The following is a 14,784-nucleotide window of genomic DNA, read 5'->3' as shown; positions in this document are numbered from 1 at the left end:
TATCCTACAAGATCCCACTGCTGGGCAAAGGCCTCCCCTTCCTCTTTCCATTTTTCACAGTCCTGTGCGTAATTCTCTCCTATGTAATCAAAATACAGAAAAAAAATATTACTGGTGGTGCTCAAGAGTTCAGAGTAGTTATTCCCTTTATAAAAATGAGGAAGCTCGACAAATTTACACCATTCAACGTGTTTGAGAAACTGGTAGTCTTCTCTTGAGAAGATGTGGCAGATCCCGATGCTGCCGATGCCGAGCTGTCATCTACGGCTGTGTAGGTTCAAATATACCACTACCAGCGCTTGCATAAAAGATATAACCAGCGTGTATTGTATGGCTTGCATATTAATTGGAGCTCAATAATATTTGGAGCCATTATTTCACGTCTACAACCTCCTTAGCAATGAAGGCAGCGTTCAATCTGCCACCGCTTAACCTGCATGTAATCAAGAAAACTATGTAAAACAGCTATTCTTCGAGCTAAGGGAAGGAGACTAACGACAGTTATGACAAATCTCAAATACCTCTTGACTAACCCTGCCATGGTGATAACGACGCCGTGATCAGATATTGATATTGACCGTGATATTGAGGTACTGTAATTAAGTACTACAAGGTGGATATAGCAAAAAGAGAAAAAACACGGTTTGGTCTGATGTACTAACTTAACCTATACCCATTCGCAATGCGGATCAGATATGGTTTGCTGTGGCTCTAGACAAAATGTCTTCTCATAGACAGGTTTATGCGGAGGTCACTCTAGGATACACACTGGTGGCGCATGGAATCGAACTTGTATGTATCATTATACACGACACGTTATTGATATCTAAGATCGTATTTTCAGAAATATTTTGATATATATTAATTTATATTACTTTTCACGAAAAAATAAATTTGGTGTTTGATGTTACAACTAAAATTATATCATTAAACACGGACTGTGAGAATTCAAGGATTGCGTGTATTTTAATATATGTTGAGTTGCATTTACTTACACCAAAATATTTTGTGAAAATCTTCATTTCACTTTAATGCAAGTTAAGATGAATTATGTTACACGTGTTATAACAGCATGAATCCTTCACAAACAGTACTTATATCACTAAACACAAAAATTATCTCCGTATTTATAATAGCTACAGTTACGAGAATTAGACAGAAAGAAAGAGAATTTTTTGAACATGAAGTGTGTGCTAATAACTCAAAAGTGATACAACTCGAGTTGTATTACTTTTCACCGACGGTGCAGAAATATGCTTTATTGCACATGGAAAATGGCTCCAACTCTATTTTACGGCTACACATCCTTTTATAGCATGTCGCTCCAGACAAAACGTCGTTACTTTTTACTCAACACTACACTCTTTCGTTCTTTAAGTAGATACCTACCTTACTTATTAGCAGCAGGTGCGGTGCGATGCTACAAAGGACACGGATAGGTCGAAGACCGCGTCAACATCGCGTCATACTACGGCTACTGCTGCTGCAGCTGGAACTGTAATAGGTATTTCATTGTACCTGTAACATGTCCAGCTACTTGAGTAAGTAGAGAAGCAACAACTCATTCACTTATTAACTTTTTCGTGGTTCACTGGTGAACACTTCACCCTACATAATAAATAACATTAATAACAGAATTTATACATTATAGTATACTACCAGCTGTCCTCCCGCGACTTTCTCCGCGTGGACTTCTAGTCTTATCCTTTTAACTTCAAAAATGACAATGTTTTATACATACTGTCATCACCCTTTTTAAAGCTTTAGGGTATGAATTTCCACAAATACCTACCCTCTTACTGCTTGCCTACTCACGTCACTTATGTGAGGAAATTAATGCTGTTAATTCAAAAACTGACAGTGTTATACAAACTTTCAAGCGTTGAATTTCGCGAAATCTCGTCTTAGTGAGCACCTACTTTATGAAAGGAATTCCCATGCAAAATTGGAGACTTCTAAAACTTGCAGTTTCTGAGATTTCGTGATGAGTGAGTCAGTCAGTGACCTTTCGATTTTATATAAATGTATAATAAATAATTAGTGATGTGCCGGATCGTTAAAAATGTATATCCGCGGATACGGATCTGAATACGGATATTTAGTGTAAAGATCCGCGGATACGGATACGGATCTTTATTTTCTTAAAAAAAAAACAGATTAAAGTTTTAGTTGTTTCATTGTTATAAAAGTTATATTTTATCTTGCTTTCATTATAAAGATCTATCTATCTAAATGTTTGCAATATAAAGGTGCCAAATATTTGATTATAAGAAATAAAAAAAAATCTGAATGGAATTTTATAGTTTTTTATTTAATAATTCTACTTAATCACCTGAAAAAGATCCGTAAAAGATCCGCGTGAAAAGTAACGGACACGGATATGGATAAGGATTTTTCTTTTATCTCGGATATCCGCGGATTCGGATACGGATATTCGGAACATCACTAATAATAATAAACTTTAGTGTATGATCATCAGCTTCAATATAGATAATGAAGAAATCTGTTATTGATGAAATTAGAAAGTAATAAAAATATTGTTTTATTTTGAAATCATATATTATAAGTATTATATAGGTAATTATTTTCAGATTAAATAAATAAAGTAATTACAAAATAGGTAGCACTTATTTATCTGAAGTATGTAACTTACAGTTTGGTTCACTTTCATTAGTGGATATTGTTTTATTTATTTCTGAATTCGGTACAAGTGCAAACATATACACAGGATAAATTCCATTTGGAAAATTTGTTTGTTTACATTGTTTGATCCTTTTCAAATTGGCCATTTGAAATATTTTTATAAATTGTTTTAGAGATCTGGTAACTGAAGAATCCACATCATCTTTTTCTAAATAACCAGAAGAAGTTACATTTTCCTTTACTATTATAACACCACCCTCTGTTAGAGCTTCTCTGAAATAAATAATGCAAATAATTAGTGAACTGGTTGCAAAGCTTTATATGAAAGATTAAATGAGAGGAAATATAAACATAAAAATCAAATATGGAAAGCTACACACAGCACAGCGAAAAATGCAATGAGGAAGGGGAGGTCCTTGCTCAGCTGTGGGAGCTTGTAGGCTAGATTAGATTGGTAAAACTAAATTAATTCCTAAGCTAAGGACTGCTCGATAGTGTACATGTATAACTAACAAAAACAGGTAAATTTATACCCATTTAATGCTTTGTTTGGGTTTATTATAACATATTAATAGCTTAGTTAATATTATATGAGAATAGTACAAAAATTCAAAGCAAATGTACGAAATTTTCGGCTGTTTATGTATGAGGAAAGAAGTACTATGGTTAACAACCCTGTTGGTTATGTTGCTATTCTGAATTTAGTTGAAACTTAAGATGGTTGGCAATAAAAAATATTAAAGTACAATAAATTACCTGCAACGGTTTAAATAAGACACCAGGTCCTCATCAGTTAAGTATCCTAGAACCCACTGATTCCAAATAACATCATATTTCTTACATGGCTTGAACTCCTGCAAACCAACTTGATATAGTTTTCCTATTTTGCAGCTATGTTCTCCCACAAAATCTTTAATTGCATTTATAAACTTCTCATCAGGTTCCACAACATCTACTTCTTGAAAATGGGGAATCAATAAATGTTTTGTTATTCTTCCAATGCCAGCTCCGCAGTCAAGTGCCGTATTATTTCCTGGAGCGCTATCCGATGCTAGTAATGATTTTAAAAATACTGTTGAGCCTTCTATATCTACATCCGATATAAAACCAAAACCTCCAAGTACTCCATCAACAGTAGCAGGAATGTCGGCCCAGTATTCTAATGACTTTTCGTAATCGATATTATTCTCAATTTCCATTTTATCTATACAAAAAAATTTATTCCTATCCCTTGAGGTTGAAACTTGCAAGAATTGGTTTTGCTGGTAGTCTAAAGATATGGTGCTAGATAGGTTGCCGACAAATTTAGGTTATGACTTATGAATTTAAATATAAAAGTTATGTGGGGTCCTTTACTTAGTTTCAGATTGCGTTACCAATTTTTAGTAGCTTGTTGTCAAAACATAATGAATAACACGATATGACGATACATATAATAACCAAACCGCATAATGTCACAAAAATCACAATCACAAAAAAAACCGACTGTGACCACGCCGTGAAATCTGCGTAGAACGAATGTTGTCGATAGGCGCCATATTTTTTAACGATGTGTGACAATTGTGCTGGCCTGTGATTGGTTAGCGGTGACAGCCATCTTTATCGGCCATCTTGATTTGTTTTTTCCCGAAGGGTAAGGCAAAGGGAACTATGCCCATACAGCCATGTCTTACGTATTTTTTTTCTTGATGATTGATGAAATGATGAAAGATGATGATGATGCAACCTAAGCCCCCACCCTCGGAGTAGTCTCCTACTCCGAACCCCAAACGAATTAACTCAAAAGTCCGCATTAACTTTCGAGTTATGAAGCGGCTTCCTGGCACGAAGCGAAAATAGGCAGATACACTTTGTTTATTGAATACTCCTATATAATAACACTCGCCAATGTCTTCCGACTAACTTAATGCGATCATTAACCACAAAACACCACTTCGTATTAATTATTTAGATTATTCAATGAAGAAAGCAACTGTCCCGTTCCCGTTTCCCGCCAAAAAGCCCCATCTTTACCGGTATACTGTCAAAGATGGCCGACACAGATGACAAACTGTGTGATCGAGTGAAGTATATTTGTGCTTATCTTCTCCACTTTATCTTGTAATACAAAGCCAGTGAAACTTTTCGCATGTATTTTCTTTCGAAAATGTATCGCGAGTGCTGTGTTTGCAAAAATTCGCGACCAGGCGCTGTTTTCATTGCATCATTTTCCATGCACCGAGAAAAGACTCAATAAGTGGCGGAAGTGTCTCGAAAACGAAATTAATTTAAAAGATACACCAAGAAGTGAACTTTTGAATCTCTTTGTGTGTAAATCGCATATTAAAAGGCATGGATTTAAATCTAAAGAAGTGTGTGCCTCCGATGTAAGAACCATTTCTTGCATCACGTAAAAAATATTGTATAAAATTAAGAAATAAATTAATGAATAATCTCTCACATCTTTATAACCCTACGAACCAAGAGTAACTTAAAAAAAGAGGTCATTAGGTCTTGTTTCCGGGTTCGGTATTATTTTCTACAGATTTTACGTTTATCTGGGACTTTGAAATAAGTACTTACTTGTTTCAAAGTCGAATTAAAATCTGTAGAATAATACCAATCCCAGTTACAAGACCTTTTCTTTTGAACGTCCCACTCCTGTACATTAGGCCGCATGACGCGTAGTCGTTTGCCAAGTAAAATTCGATTATTAAAAAAAAACAACTGTCATGTATCATTAAAACCAATCAAACAAAACGTTAGTACTAGAGATGTTCGTCTGATACGTAGTATCTCTTACTAGTCTGTGGACTGTGACTGGCTTGGTACTAGTGTTACTTGGTACTAGCGACCTATCGATAGTTCTCGATCGAACTATCGATAGTTTACATATTTTTTAAATTAATTCATTGAAATTATAACTGACCTTAACGCTAGACCACAGTGGAGCATTAAACATTCGTTTCTTCTTATAAATAAATAACTTTACACTTAGAATTATTGATTCATCTCGTTTCGATTAATTTCGGTGTCCGGTGTGCGTGCATATAACAAGGCTGACGAATCGATAGTTCCGTTGCTTAATTTTGTAAACATATTAAAAAAGTCTTTCACTGTCAAATTTCGTAGTGGTCGGATGGTGTTGGAATTTTTATTTCCAAAATGGTGTGTTTAAAATCCTTTTTTATTCCATGAATCATTTAATTAAATCTGTTTATACTTACGAAGATGCTACACATGATTATTCTGGTTTTATACCGCCCCGTATTTCAGTGTTTATGGCTGGCGAAATCATTTTTGTATTAAGATGTATTTTATTTAGTATTAATAAGATTTAACTACGTGAAATCTCCTGAAAGCGTCATATATTTTGAAATTATGGTTCAGAAAGTTTACTTGCTAACTATATATTGAGTTTATTGCAGTTATATCTCAATAAGTGTCCCTTATTTTCTAACCTAGAATGTGAGATTTGTTGGTTGTAATGTGGTTCAATATTCATTTTTAGGGTAAGGTTAAGTGCTCCGAGTTGCGCAATAAGGACAAGAAGGAACTTTTCAAACAATTAGAAGAGTTAAAGACAGAGTTGACAAACCTTCGAGTGGCCAAAGTTACTGGAGGAGTTGCTTCAAAACTGTCCAAGATGTAAGTAAACCTATATACCTACGAGTTTTCTTTAGTACTTAAAAAAGAGTCTTCAAATGTTGGATTTTCTGTAAAAACCAGATAAATTGTTAGTGGTGGAACAATACCTAACTGGTTGGAAAAACTAAGATCGCCTTGATTAACCTTGATGGTATGTGTGTATATGCTCCATTATACTATTATTATTATGAGTCAGCCTTAAAAGTTTAAAAACCTAGCTAAGGACACCAGCCACCATCCAAAAGTTGTATACAAAAAGCCAGAAGTGAGGGTGCTGACGATGAATATTGCTATGTTGAGATAGTAATATTTAAAATTTTAAGAAAATAATATCAAAATTATATCACACCATATGGTGGAGTAGGTATGTCTATACATATACTCCAGTGCGGGTTGGTTTTTGTTGTTATGTTCGAGGTGTTTGGACTAGCAGCCCAGGACTCAGGACCTACTAAAAATAATAAACTAAAATTAAATTAATATGAGTGACATGTTTGGTAGACTTTCAAAGGGTTTTTATAAGGCCACTACTTTATTTCTAAAATCACAATATAATGAAATATCTATAAAAAAAAATAAACCCAGTCTCCTATAGAATGTGCTTGTTTTCCTTTTAAAATCCAAACTCTATTTATTGTTTTACTATTGTGTCTGGAAACCTCGGCTTTACGAGGTTAAATAGAGCAGTTTTAGAAATACTGGGTCCATGACAACCTCATGTGTTTGCTATTCTTCAGCGAAGCTTTAACAACTGTAACAATTTAGGTCAAATTCTCACTTTGACTTCCAATAACTTTTATTTGACTATTTTTATTTTTTCACCTAGCGGATACATCCTTAGGAATAGTTATTAAATAAAATAAAAGAATTAATAAGAATAGTGAAAAAATGATGATTTCTGAAGTAATGTAGAAAATCTAGAAAAAGAGAGGTGCCTATCTATAGACTATCAGTAGTATACTACTTGATCATCTATAGATGATCAACTATTGATAATGAAACTAATGATAGTTCGGTGACTCTACTGAATTGTAACACAAACTGGCAGATTCCAATCAGCCGGTGTCAATGTTGCCAGGTAACCACATGAGCAAAAAAATCCTTAGAAGATATTGACTATGTGACAAAAACCTAAACCCTCTCCTTCTCTTGGTTTCTATAAAAGTAATACAGATGGAGCTACTTTTCAAACTGTCATACTAAAATAATGTTTGCCAGAATACTCATATACGTAGTCGGTCCCAAAGTTCTGTCATATATAAAAATAGTGATAAAATAAAAAGTACCAATAAGTTTATAAAAATTTATATATCAATTTAAAGTATATTTATTAAGAAATGAAAATAACTTAAAATTATTCGAAATGACCTCCCTTGTTTTTAATAACGCCGTGGCCAGTCATCTATCGCAGCACGCACCATATTCATGTCTATTTCAGCGACGGCTTTAATTATGGCTGACTTCAGGCTCGCCAAATTTTTGTGGGGTTTAGCACAGACCTTGTTCTCTAAGACCTGCCAAATTTTATAATCCAGAGGATTAAGGTCCGGACTGGAGGAAGGCCAATCTTCGTGTCTAATAAAGTCAATTTTTTGATGGTCGAACCAGGCTTGAGTAGTTTTGGCTTTGTGTGCAGGCGCAGAATCCTGCTGGAACACGAAATGATGTCCTGAAAATGCGTGTTGGGCAGATCTTTGACAAGCCGATTCAAAACCGTCTCTTGGTACACTTTTGCACTGGTTTTGACACCTTTTTCGCAGAAATGAACCTCCGTTGGCCCATAGTAAGAGACACCTAACCAGACCATCACTGAAGATGGATGATGCCCATGTTGAACCCGCGGAACTTTTTTTCCTGCTTTTTCAGAGTTCTCTGCGTACACTCTATCGTTTTGCTTATTGTACTTTTCTTCTATATCAAAAATTTTTTCGTCTGTAAAAAGTATGTCACGGTGTCGGTTTCTCGCGTACCGTTTTAATAACAACCGGGATCTTTTGAGTCTAATTGCTTTCAGGCGGGCATTAAGTAAGTGTCCACTCTTTTTCTTGTATGCTCGCAACTTAAGGTCTTCGTTTAAAACCTTTTTGACTGTTTTTTTACTGACCCCCATCTGCAAAGCCATCAGTTTCTGTTTTCGGACAGGATTTCTTCGTATGCGCGCCTTTATCGCTTTGATCACTGCTGGTGTTCTTGCGGAGCGAGGCCGGCCAGTTCTTTTCTTGTCCTCAACACTTGAGACTTCATTATACCTATTTATCGTACGATACACAAACCTAAGTGTTATTTTCAAATTTTTGAGCAACTTGAAAATGGTACTCGGCGAGTGTCCACAGCGATGCAACGCTAAAATTGCGATTCGGTTTTCTTTCAAGGTCCACTCCATCGTAATAAATCACGGCAAATGATCATTTTTTGTTTTAAAATAATTGTCAAACATTCAAAAATGGAACGCCATATTTTTTTTCTAAAAGCATGTTCGAAATTTAAAAATAATGTGCCTGTGACAGAACTTTTTTTTTTTTTCTTCTGGCTTCCGCGGCTAGCGATGCGCTTGTGACAGAACTTTGGGACCGACTACGTATTATTTTAAATCATTATCTAACAATAAGTTTGTGGTTTAGTTTCAACTTGGTGTTAACCCCATTTACAATGTCATTTATGGTAGGTACAATTTAATTATACATATTTTTCTTTTACTCTTTCAGACGTGTGGTCAGGAAAGCTATTGCACGTGTGTACATTGTCTACCATCAGAAGATGAAGGTAAACCTGCGTAACCACTACAAGAACAAGAAGTACAAGCCTCTAGACCTCAGAGTCAAGAAGACCCGTGCAATGCGCAAGGCGTTGACAAAACATGAATCTAAGATCAAGACCAGGAAAGAGATCAGAAAGAAATCTCTATTCCCACCTAGAGTCTATGCTGTTAAGGCTTAATTAAAAAAGTAAACTTAAATGGTTTTTTTTATTTTTACACCATTACATTTTGTAAATCTCACATTATTTCAATACAAATATTACCTCATAAAACAGCCATATATTATGTAAACTGACAAGGCGTTTTGGAACCTGGTGATTTGTACTAGGGTGTACTGTGGCAAATATGAATGTTATATAGGTATAGGTACTTGGTTATATATTAAATAACATTTCATAATGGTGCTAATTCCTGTAAATACCATCTAATTTTATTTTAAGTTATATCTGTCATTTTCTTATCCGCCGAAAAGGAAAGGGACGGGTAATCGACAAGCATAAAATTTATGGAACACACGTCAATTTTAAGCACAAATCTAAACCAACCGTCTAAAAATTTTACATCAGTCAATCGACACGTTCATTTACTTATTCTTCCTAAAATTAATTAAGAGCTGTGAATCATCCGTCTCTTTCCTTTTCGACGGATATGAAAATGACAGATATAACTTAAAATAAAATTAGACGGTGTCTCCAGGAATCGGGGCCAATATATGAAATAGTGCACAGCAACATTCCTACCTGAAGTTATTTTTAATGTGCTTACATGGAATGGGAGAAATATAATAATAAAGTGATCTAAGTCTATTCTTTAAAAAAGGAATCTAAATCAAAATGCGACGAGTAATCAACGACATTTGGCTCGTGTTTTTTTTTTACAAATTTTGAGTTTGAAAGACATGCCTTTGCCCAGCAGTGGGATAAAACCTAAAACAGGCTAATACTTGTAAGGGCGCTTTCACACTAACGATGTTCTCAGCGATTTATAAACATTAGCCTATAGTTATTTATTCGTAGGCCTAAGTATTAATATTTTTTAGCACTTATGTGCGAAAATATTTACAAAACAACTAAATATATGCATAATAAACAATTATAGATCCTACACATAAAACATTCGAGTATTCTAATTGTATAACATAACATCACGCCGGTATACCTGAAGAGATAGGCAGAGGTGAATAGTTTTAGCACCTCGCCAGGTATGTTTAAGCCGGAAGCCTAATCATGAGTTGATGTCTCGCCCATCCAAAATACCAAATAATTTAGTATTAAGTACGTGTGGACACAGCAACCCAATGTTCGCATACCAGAAAGACAGAAACAGTAATAATTAGAAATTGCTTCACGACCATTTAAATTGCTATGTACCATTACGTAGGTATAGTATAATCTTGCACGCGCGTGTTTTTTGTATCTTGTTTGTATCTTTGCGCGTGACGCAGCATGGCGGCGTTAAGTTCAATGCCAAAGTCCGCAATGTCGTTTAAAAGACTGTCTCTTGCTACTTCAATGCGATATACACCCTCTCGTATGTTCGCTATAGTAGCTACGCGCAAGTTTTATTTGGTAGGGAAGGTACCTATGTTCCAAATGCAAACAATATCGGATCTTGATTGAGAGTTTGGGAACTCACACACAACATCTGCTCCGATTACACCAGCCTCGATGCTGCGGAAGTTTGCCCGCCGTCTATTCACATTCCTTTAAAGAACAAGCAACAAGTTTAAGTACCTACCTAAGTTAAGTAGTACGTTTAGTTTATACACTTCTCATCAAAAAAATCGAAACACCTTGCAAGTTTACGTTTTGTCAGGATTATCAGAAAAATGTGTACATTTAGGAATAAATGTTAAATGTCGTTTAATAGTGAGTAATATGAGCTTATCAAATCTTAATGTTAATGTTCTAAATTTAAATGAATTTTTCATAGGTTTCGTATTTTGTTAAATGAGTCATTTTTATTCCGTATGGAGTATAAAGGAAATGGATAAAACAACACACGTAAATGAAAAAAAAAGCTAAAAAACGTTTATTTAATAACTTGTATTCCCTCCCCGAGCTCTAATTACTGCTTCCATACGGTTCTTCATCGATCGGATGAGAGTCACGATCACATGCTGTGGTATATTGTCCCATTCCTCTTGGATTGCATCTTGCAGCTGGCTAAGTGTTTCTGGGGCAGGATCTCTTGCTCGAATTCGTCTCTTTAATTCATCCCACAGATGTTCAATGGGATTCATGTCCGGGCTTCTTGCTGGCCATTCCATAATAGAGATATCGACTTCGTTAAGATAATCTCGTACGACGCCCGCGGTGTGAGCCCTAGCATTGTCGTGCATGAATATGAAGCCGTTGCCAATAAAATGTGCATAGGGCATCACATGAGGCTCGAGACACTCTTCGACGTACCGATGACAGTTTAGTGCAGGCAGACGTGGCCCAGACACGAAAGCAAGCTCTGTCTTACCGTCGGCGCTGATTCCTCCCCAAACCGTCCACGAACCGCCACCATAGCTGACCTTTTCTTCAATGCAGCATTGTGCATAGCGTTCTCCGTCTCTTCTGTAGACCTTGTTCCTTCCGTCGTTACCACACAGCATAATTTTACACTCATCAGAAAAGAGAACTTTGCTCCACTGTAGGTTTGGGGGAGGCCTATGCCCAGCAGTGGGCGTCATACGGCTGATGATGATGATGATGAGGTATGACCAATTTAGGTGCTCACGTGCAAAGTTAAGGCGCGCTCTTCGATGGTCTGCAGTTAATTTCGGCCCATTTGCTGGCTTATGCGGTACCAGTCCACGATCCTTCAACCTTCTTCTAATTGTAGAGTCACTTACAGCCACCCTTCGTACAACACGAAGCCGCTGCTGCAGTTGAAAAGCGTTAAGGCATCGATTTCTTAAAGAAGTTGTTACAATAAATCGATCATCTCGCTCAGAAGTGACCCGATTCCTGCCAGATCCTGAACGGCGCGTGAACAAACCAGTCTCCCGATAACGTTTATAGACTCTATGAACAGATGACAGGCTTAGATGCAGTCTTGCAGCCACAACACGCTGACTAAGGCCAGAATCCAGCAATGCCACAACTTGGGCGGCTTCTGTGGGCGAAGTATCCATACGTTTTAGAAAAAAAACCTTTTTTCAGACGTCCCAAAGTCACAGTATTGAAATAAAAAACAAAAAGTTTAAGGATAGGCGCCAATTTTTAGTTTTTAAACGCTAAATGTACTCCAACCCTAAACACATATTTGTCTCAAAACAGTGATTCATTTCGTTTATAAGATAAACAAATGAAATTCTAATTTTGAATTTAGAATTTTCGCTTATTACTGTAATGGCCAAACTGCCAGCTATACATTTATGTATTTTTTTTCATCGTATGAATTCTTTTTTGTGTTAAATTCGGACAGAAACAATGAAAACGGAAGTGTTTCGATTTTTTTGATGAGAAGTGTATATAGGAAAAAGACAAAAGTTAAAGTTGGTTGTTTCCAAGTTGTTTCAGGGACTTTTTGGCGGGAACAGAAACGGGACGGTTGCTTTCTTTATTGAATAATCTAAATAATTAATACAAAGTGGGGTTTTGTGGTTAACGATCGCATTAAGTTAGTCGGAAAACATTCGCGATAGTGTTATTATATCGGGATATTCAATAAATAAAGTGTACATATTTTCGTTTCGTGCGAGTTTATGCGAACTTTTGAGTTAATTCGTTTGGGGTTCCGGTGCTTAGGTTCCATCATTCATCGTCATCACCTTTCATCATTTCATTATACATCATCAAGAAAAAAAATACATAAGACATGGCTGTATGAATACAGTACCCTTTGCCTTGCTCTTCGGGGAAAACCAAAACAAAAAAAATAAAATGCAATGCCGTGTAATCTGTGTGGAATGAATGTTGTCAATGGGCGCCATATTTTTAATGATGTTTGACAATTGTGCTGGCCTGTGATTGGTTAGCGGTGACAGCCATCTTTATGGCGTCCTGTCAAAAATGTGACAGTCGGTGTGATCGAGTGAAGTGTATTTGTCCTTATCTTCTCTACTTTATCGTGAAATACAAAGCCCAGTGAATCTTTTCGCATGTATTTTCTTTCGAAAATGTATCGCGAGTGCTGTTTGTAAAAATTCGCGACAAGGCGCTGTTTTGCATCATTTTCTATACACCGAGAAAAGACTCAATAAAGTGGCGGAAGTGTCTCGAAAACTAAATTAATTTAACGGATACTGTCGTGACGATGAGTCACGATTCTAAATACAAGTAGCAACACCGAAACGGAAGCCCGCTAATTTTTCTATCAGTAAGTGAATCTTGTCTATGTTTTAAATCTTGTCTTGACAAGCTTGTTTTCTAAGAAAGTAGTTAAAGTGCGTTTAACTTTTATATGAGTGAAAAAGTGCGGAAGCCCGCAAATTTTTCTATCAGTAAGTGAATCTTGTCTATGTTTTAAATCTTGTCTTGACAAGCTTGTTTTCTAAGAAAGTAGTTAAAGTGAGTTTAACTTTTATATGAGTGAAAAAGTGCAGAAAGTCCCGCTGATGCTGTTACCAAAGCTACGTAGTGGTGATATAACTCCCTTTTATTAATTTGACTATAATTTTACTAACGATGATGCCAAATTCTGTTTGATAACTGGTGTTTAAAATGGCCGGCCGGCAATGCGACTTGTAAAGATAGATGAGTACACTTTAGGGGCATCAATAAGTAATGCCCACAATTAAAGACGTTGTCTGTATGCATAGCTTGCATTGTAGAAGCCTTCCTTGGCTACCGTTGTCCAAATGCGTAGCCCGCAATCGTAAGTATTTCTTGGCCAGGTTGCATCTAAGAGTATGGTGCACCAATGTAGAGGCCTTCTTGGCCACGTAAGTGCTGGCGGGCACACCGTTGAAGAGGTCTTCCTTGACCACCTAAGTGCTGGCGTGCACACTGTTGTAGAGGCTTTCTTGGCCACCTAAGTGCTGGCGTGCACACTGTTTAAGAGGTCTTCCTTGGCCACCTAAGTGCTGGCGTGCACACTGTTGAAGAGGTCTTCCTTGACCACCTAAGTGCTGGCGTGCACATCGTTGAAGAGGTCTTCCTTGACCACCTAAGTGCTGGCGTGCACACTGTTGTAGAGGCTTTCTTGGCCACGTAAGTGCTGGCGTGCACACCGTTGAAGAGGTCTTCCTTGACCACCTAAGTGCTGGCGTGCACACTGTTGAAGAGGTCTTCCTTGACCACCTAAGTGCTGGCGGGCACACTGATGAATAGGGCCTACTTGGCCACCCAAGTGCTGGCGGGCACACTGATGAATAGGGCCTTCTTGGCCACCCAAGTGCTGGCATGCACACTAATGAATAAGTCTTACTTAGTTACCTAAGTGCTGATAAGCACACCATTGAAAGGGTCATGTATAAAAGGGCAATTAATTGACATAAAGTAAAACCTGAGAGTAACGAATAAGATCACATACGCTGGTGTTCAGCCAGAGTCATTAAGAGAGATAAGCTTACATTCTGCAGGGTGATGTGTCACCAAGTAGGTGGTAGTTGTATCACCAATCAGTAGTTCATTTATGTTTCTTAAACTTACAGATGGAGAAGTAATCCGTATCCATGAGGTGTAAGGAAAGCCATATTGAGGATCTGATCACTGACATAGGAACCTATGAGTGAGTAAGAGTTACATCCTATCTACACATACTGACTGGTATTCGCGACGTCAGTCTAGCATGTGTGCATTCACATCCCTACAATAGATTCA

The 14,784-nt window shown here is 36.8% G+C and overlaps 3 protein-coding genes across 3 annotated transcripts in view; 1 reads left to right on the top strand and 2 right to left on the bottom strand.

Annotated features, from left to right (window-relative positions):
- The window catches only part of LOC126366756 (uncharacterized), a 159,149-nt gene that overhangs the window by 61,983 nt on the left and 82,382 nt on the right, over positions 1 to 14,784 (bottom strand). The gene's annotated exons all lie outside the window — the stretch shown is intronic.
- On the bottom strand, positions 2,527 to 4,062 carry LOC126366806 (N-terminal Xaa-Pro-Lys N-methyltransferase 1-B). The gene is made up of 2 exons (XM_050010064.1): positions 3,400 to 4,062; positions 2,527 to 2,916 (listed from the first exon to the last, which is right to left on the bottom strand). The coding sequence occupies exons 1-2, from the start codon at positions 3,840 to 3,842 to the stop codon at positions 2,628 to 2,630; spliced, it is 732 nt and encodes a 243-aa protein (XP_049866021.1). The 5' UTR covers positions 3,843 to 4,062; the 3' UTR covers positions 2,527 to 2,627.
- On the top strand, positions 5,635 to 9,226 carry LOC126366820 (60S ribosomal protein L35-like). The gene is made up of 3 exons (XM_050010101.1): positions 5,635 to 5,790; positions 6,134 to 6,270; positions 8,976 to 9,226. Exons 1-3 carry the CDS (start codon positions 5,788 to 5,790, stop codon positions 9,205 to 9,207), a joined length of 372 nt encoding a protein of 123 aa, XP_049866058.1. The 5' UTR covers positions 5,635 to 5,787; the 3' UTR covers positions 9,208 to 9,226.

This window comes from Pectinophora gossypiella, chromosome 1, assembly GCF_024362695.1.
Source record: "Pectinophora gossypiella chromosome 1, ilPecGoss1.1, whole genome shotgun sequence".
NCBI lineage: Eukaryota > Metazoa > Arthropoda > Insecta > Lepidoptera > Gelechiidae > Pectinophora > Pectinophora gossypiella.
The sequence above is the reverse complement of the archived record's forward strand: the minus strand, read 5'-3'. Positions and strand labels throughout refer to the sequence as shown.

Bases quoted from the DNA above. Each gene is read 5' to 3' on its own strand.
- LOC126366820 (XM_050010101.1), top strand. The intron at 6,271-8,975 runs GTAAGTAAACCT...TTACTCTTTCAG, and splicing joins GCTTCAAAACTGTCCAAGAT to ACGTGTGGTCAGGAAAGCTA.
- LOC126366806 (XM_050010064.1), bottom strand. From the start codon at position 3,842: ATGGAAATTGAGAATAATATCGATTACGAAAAGTCATTAGAATACTGG. The intron at 2,917-3,399 runs GTAATTTATTGT...TATTTATTTCAG, and splicing joins TCTTATTTAAACCGTTGCAG to AGAAGCTCTAACAGAGGGTG.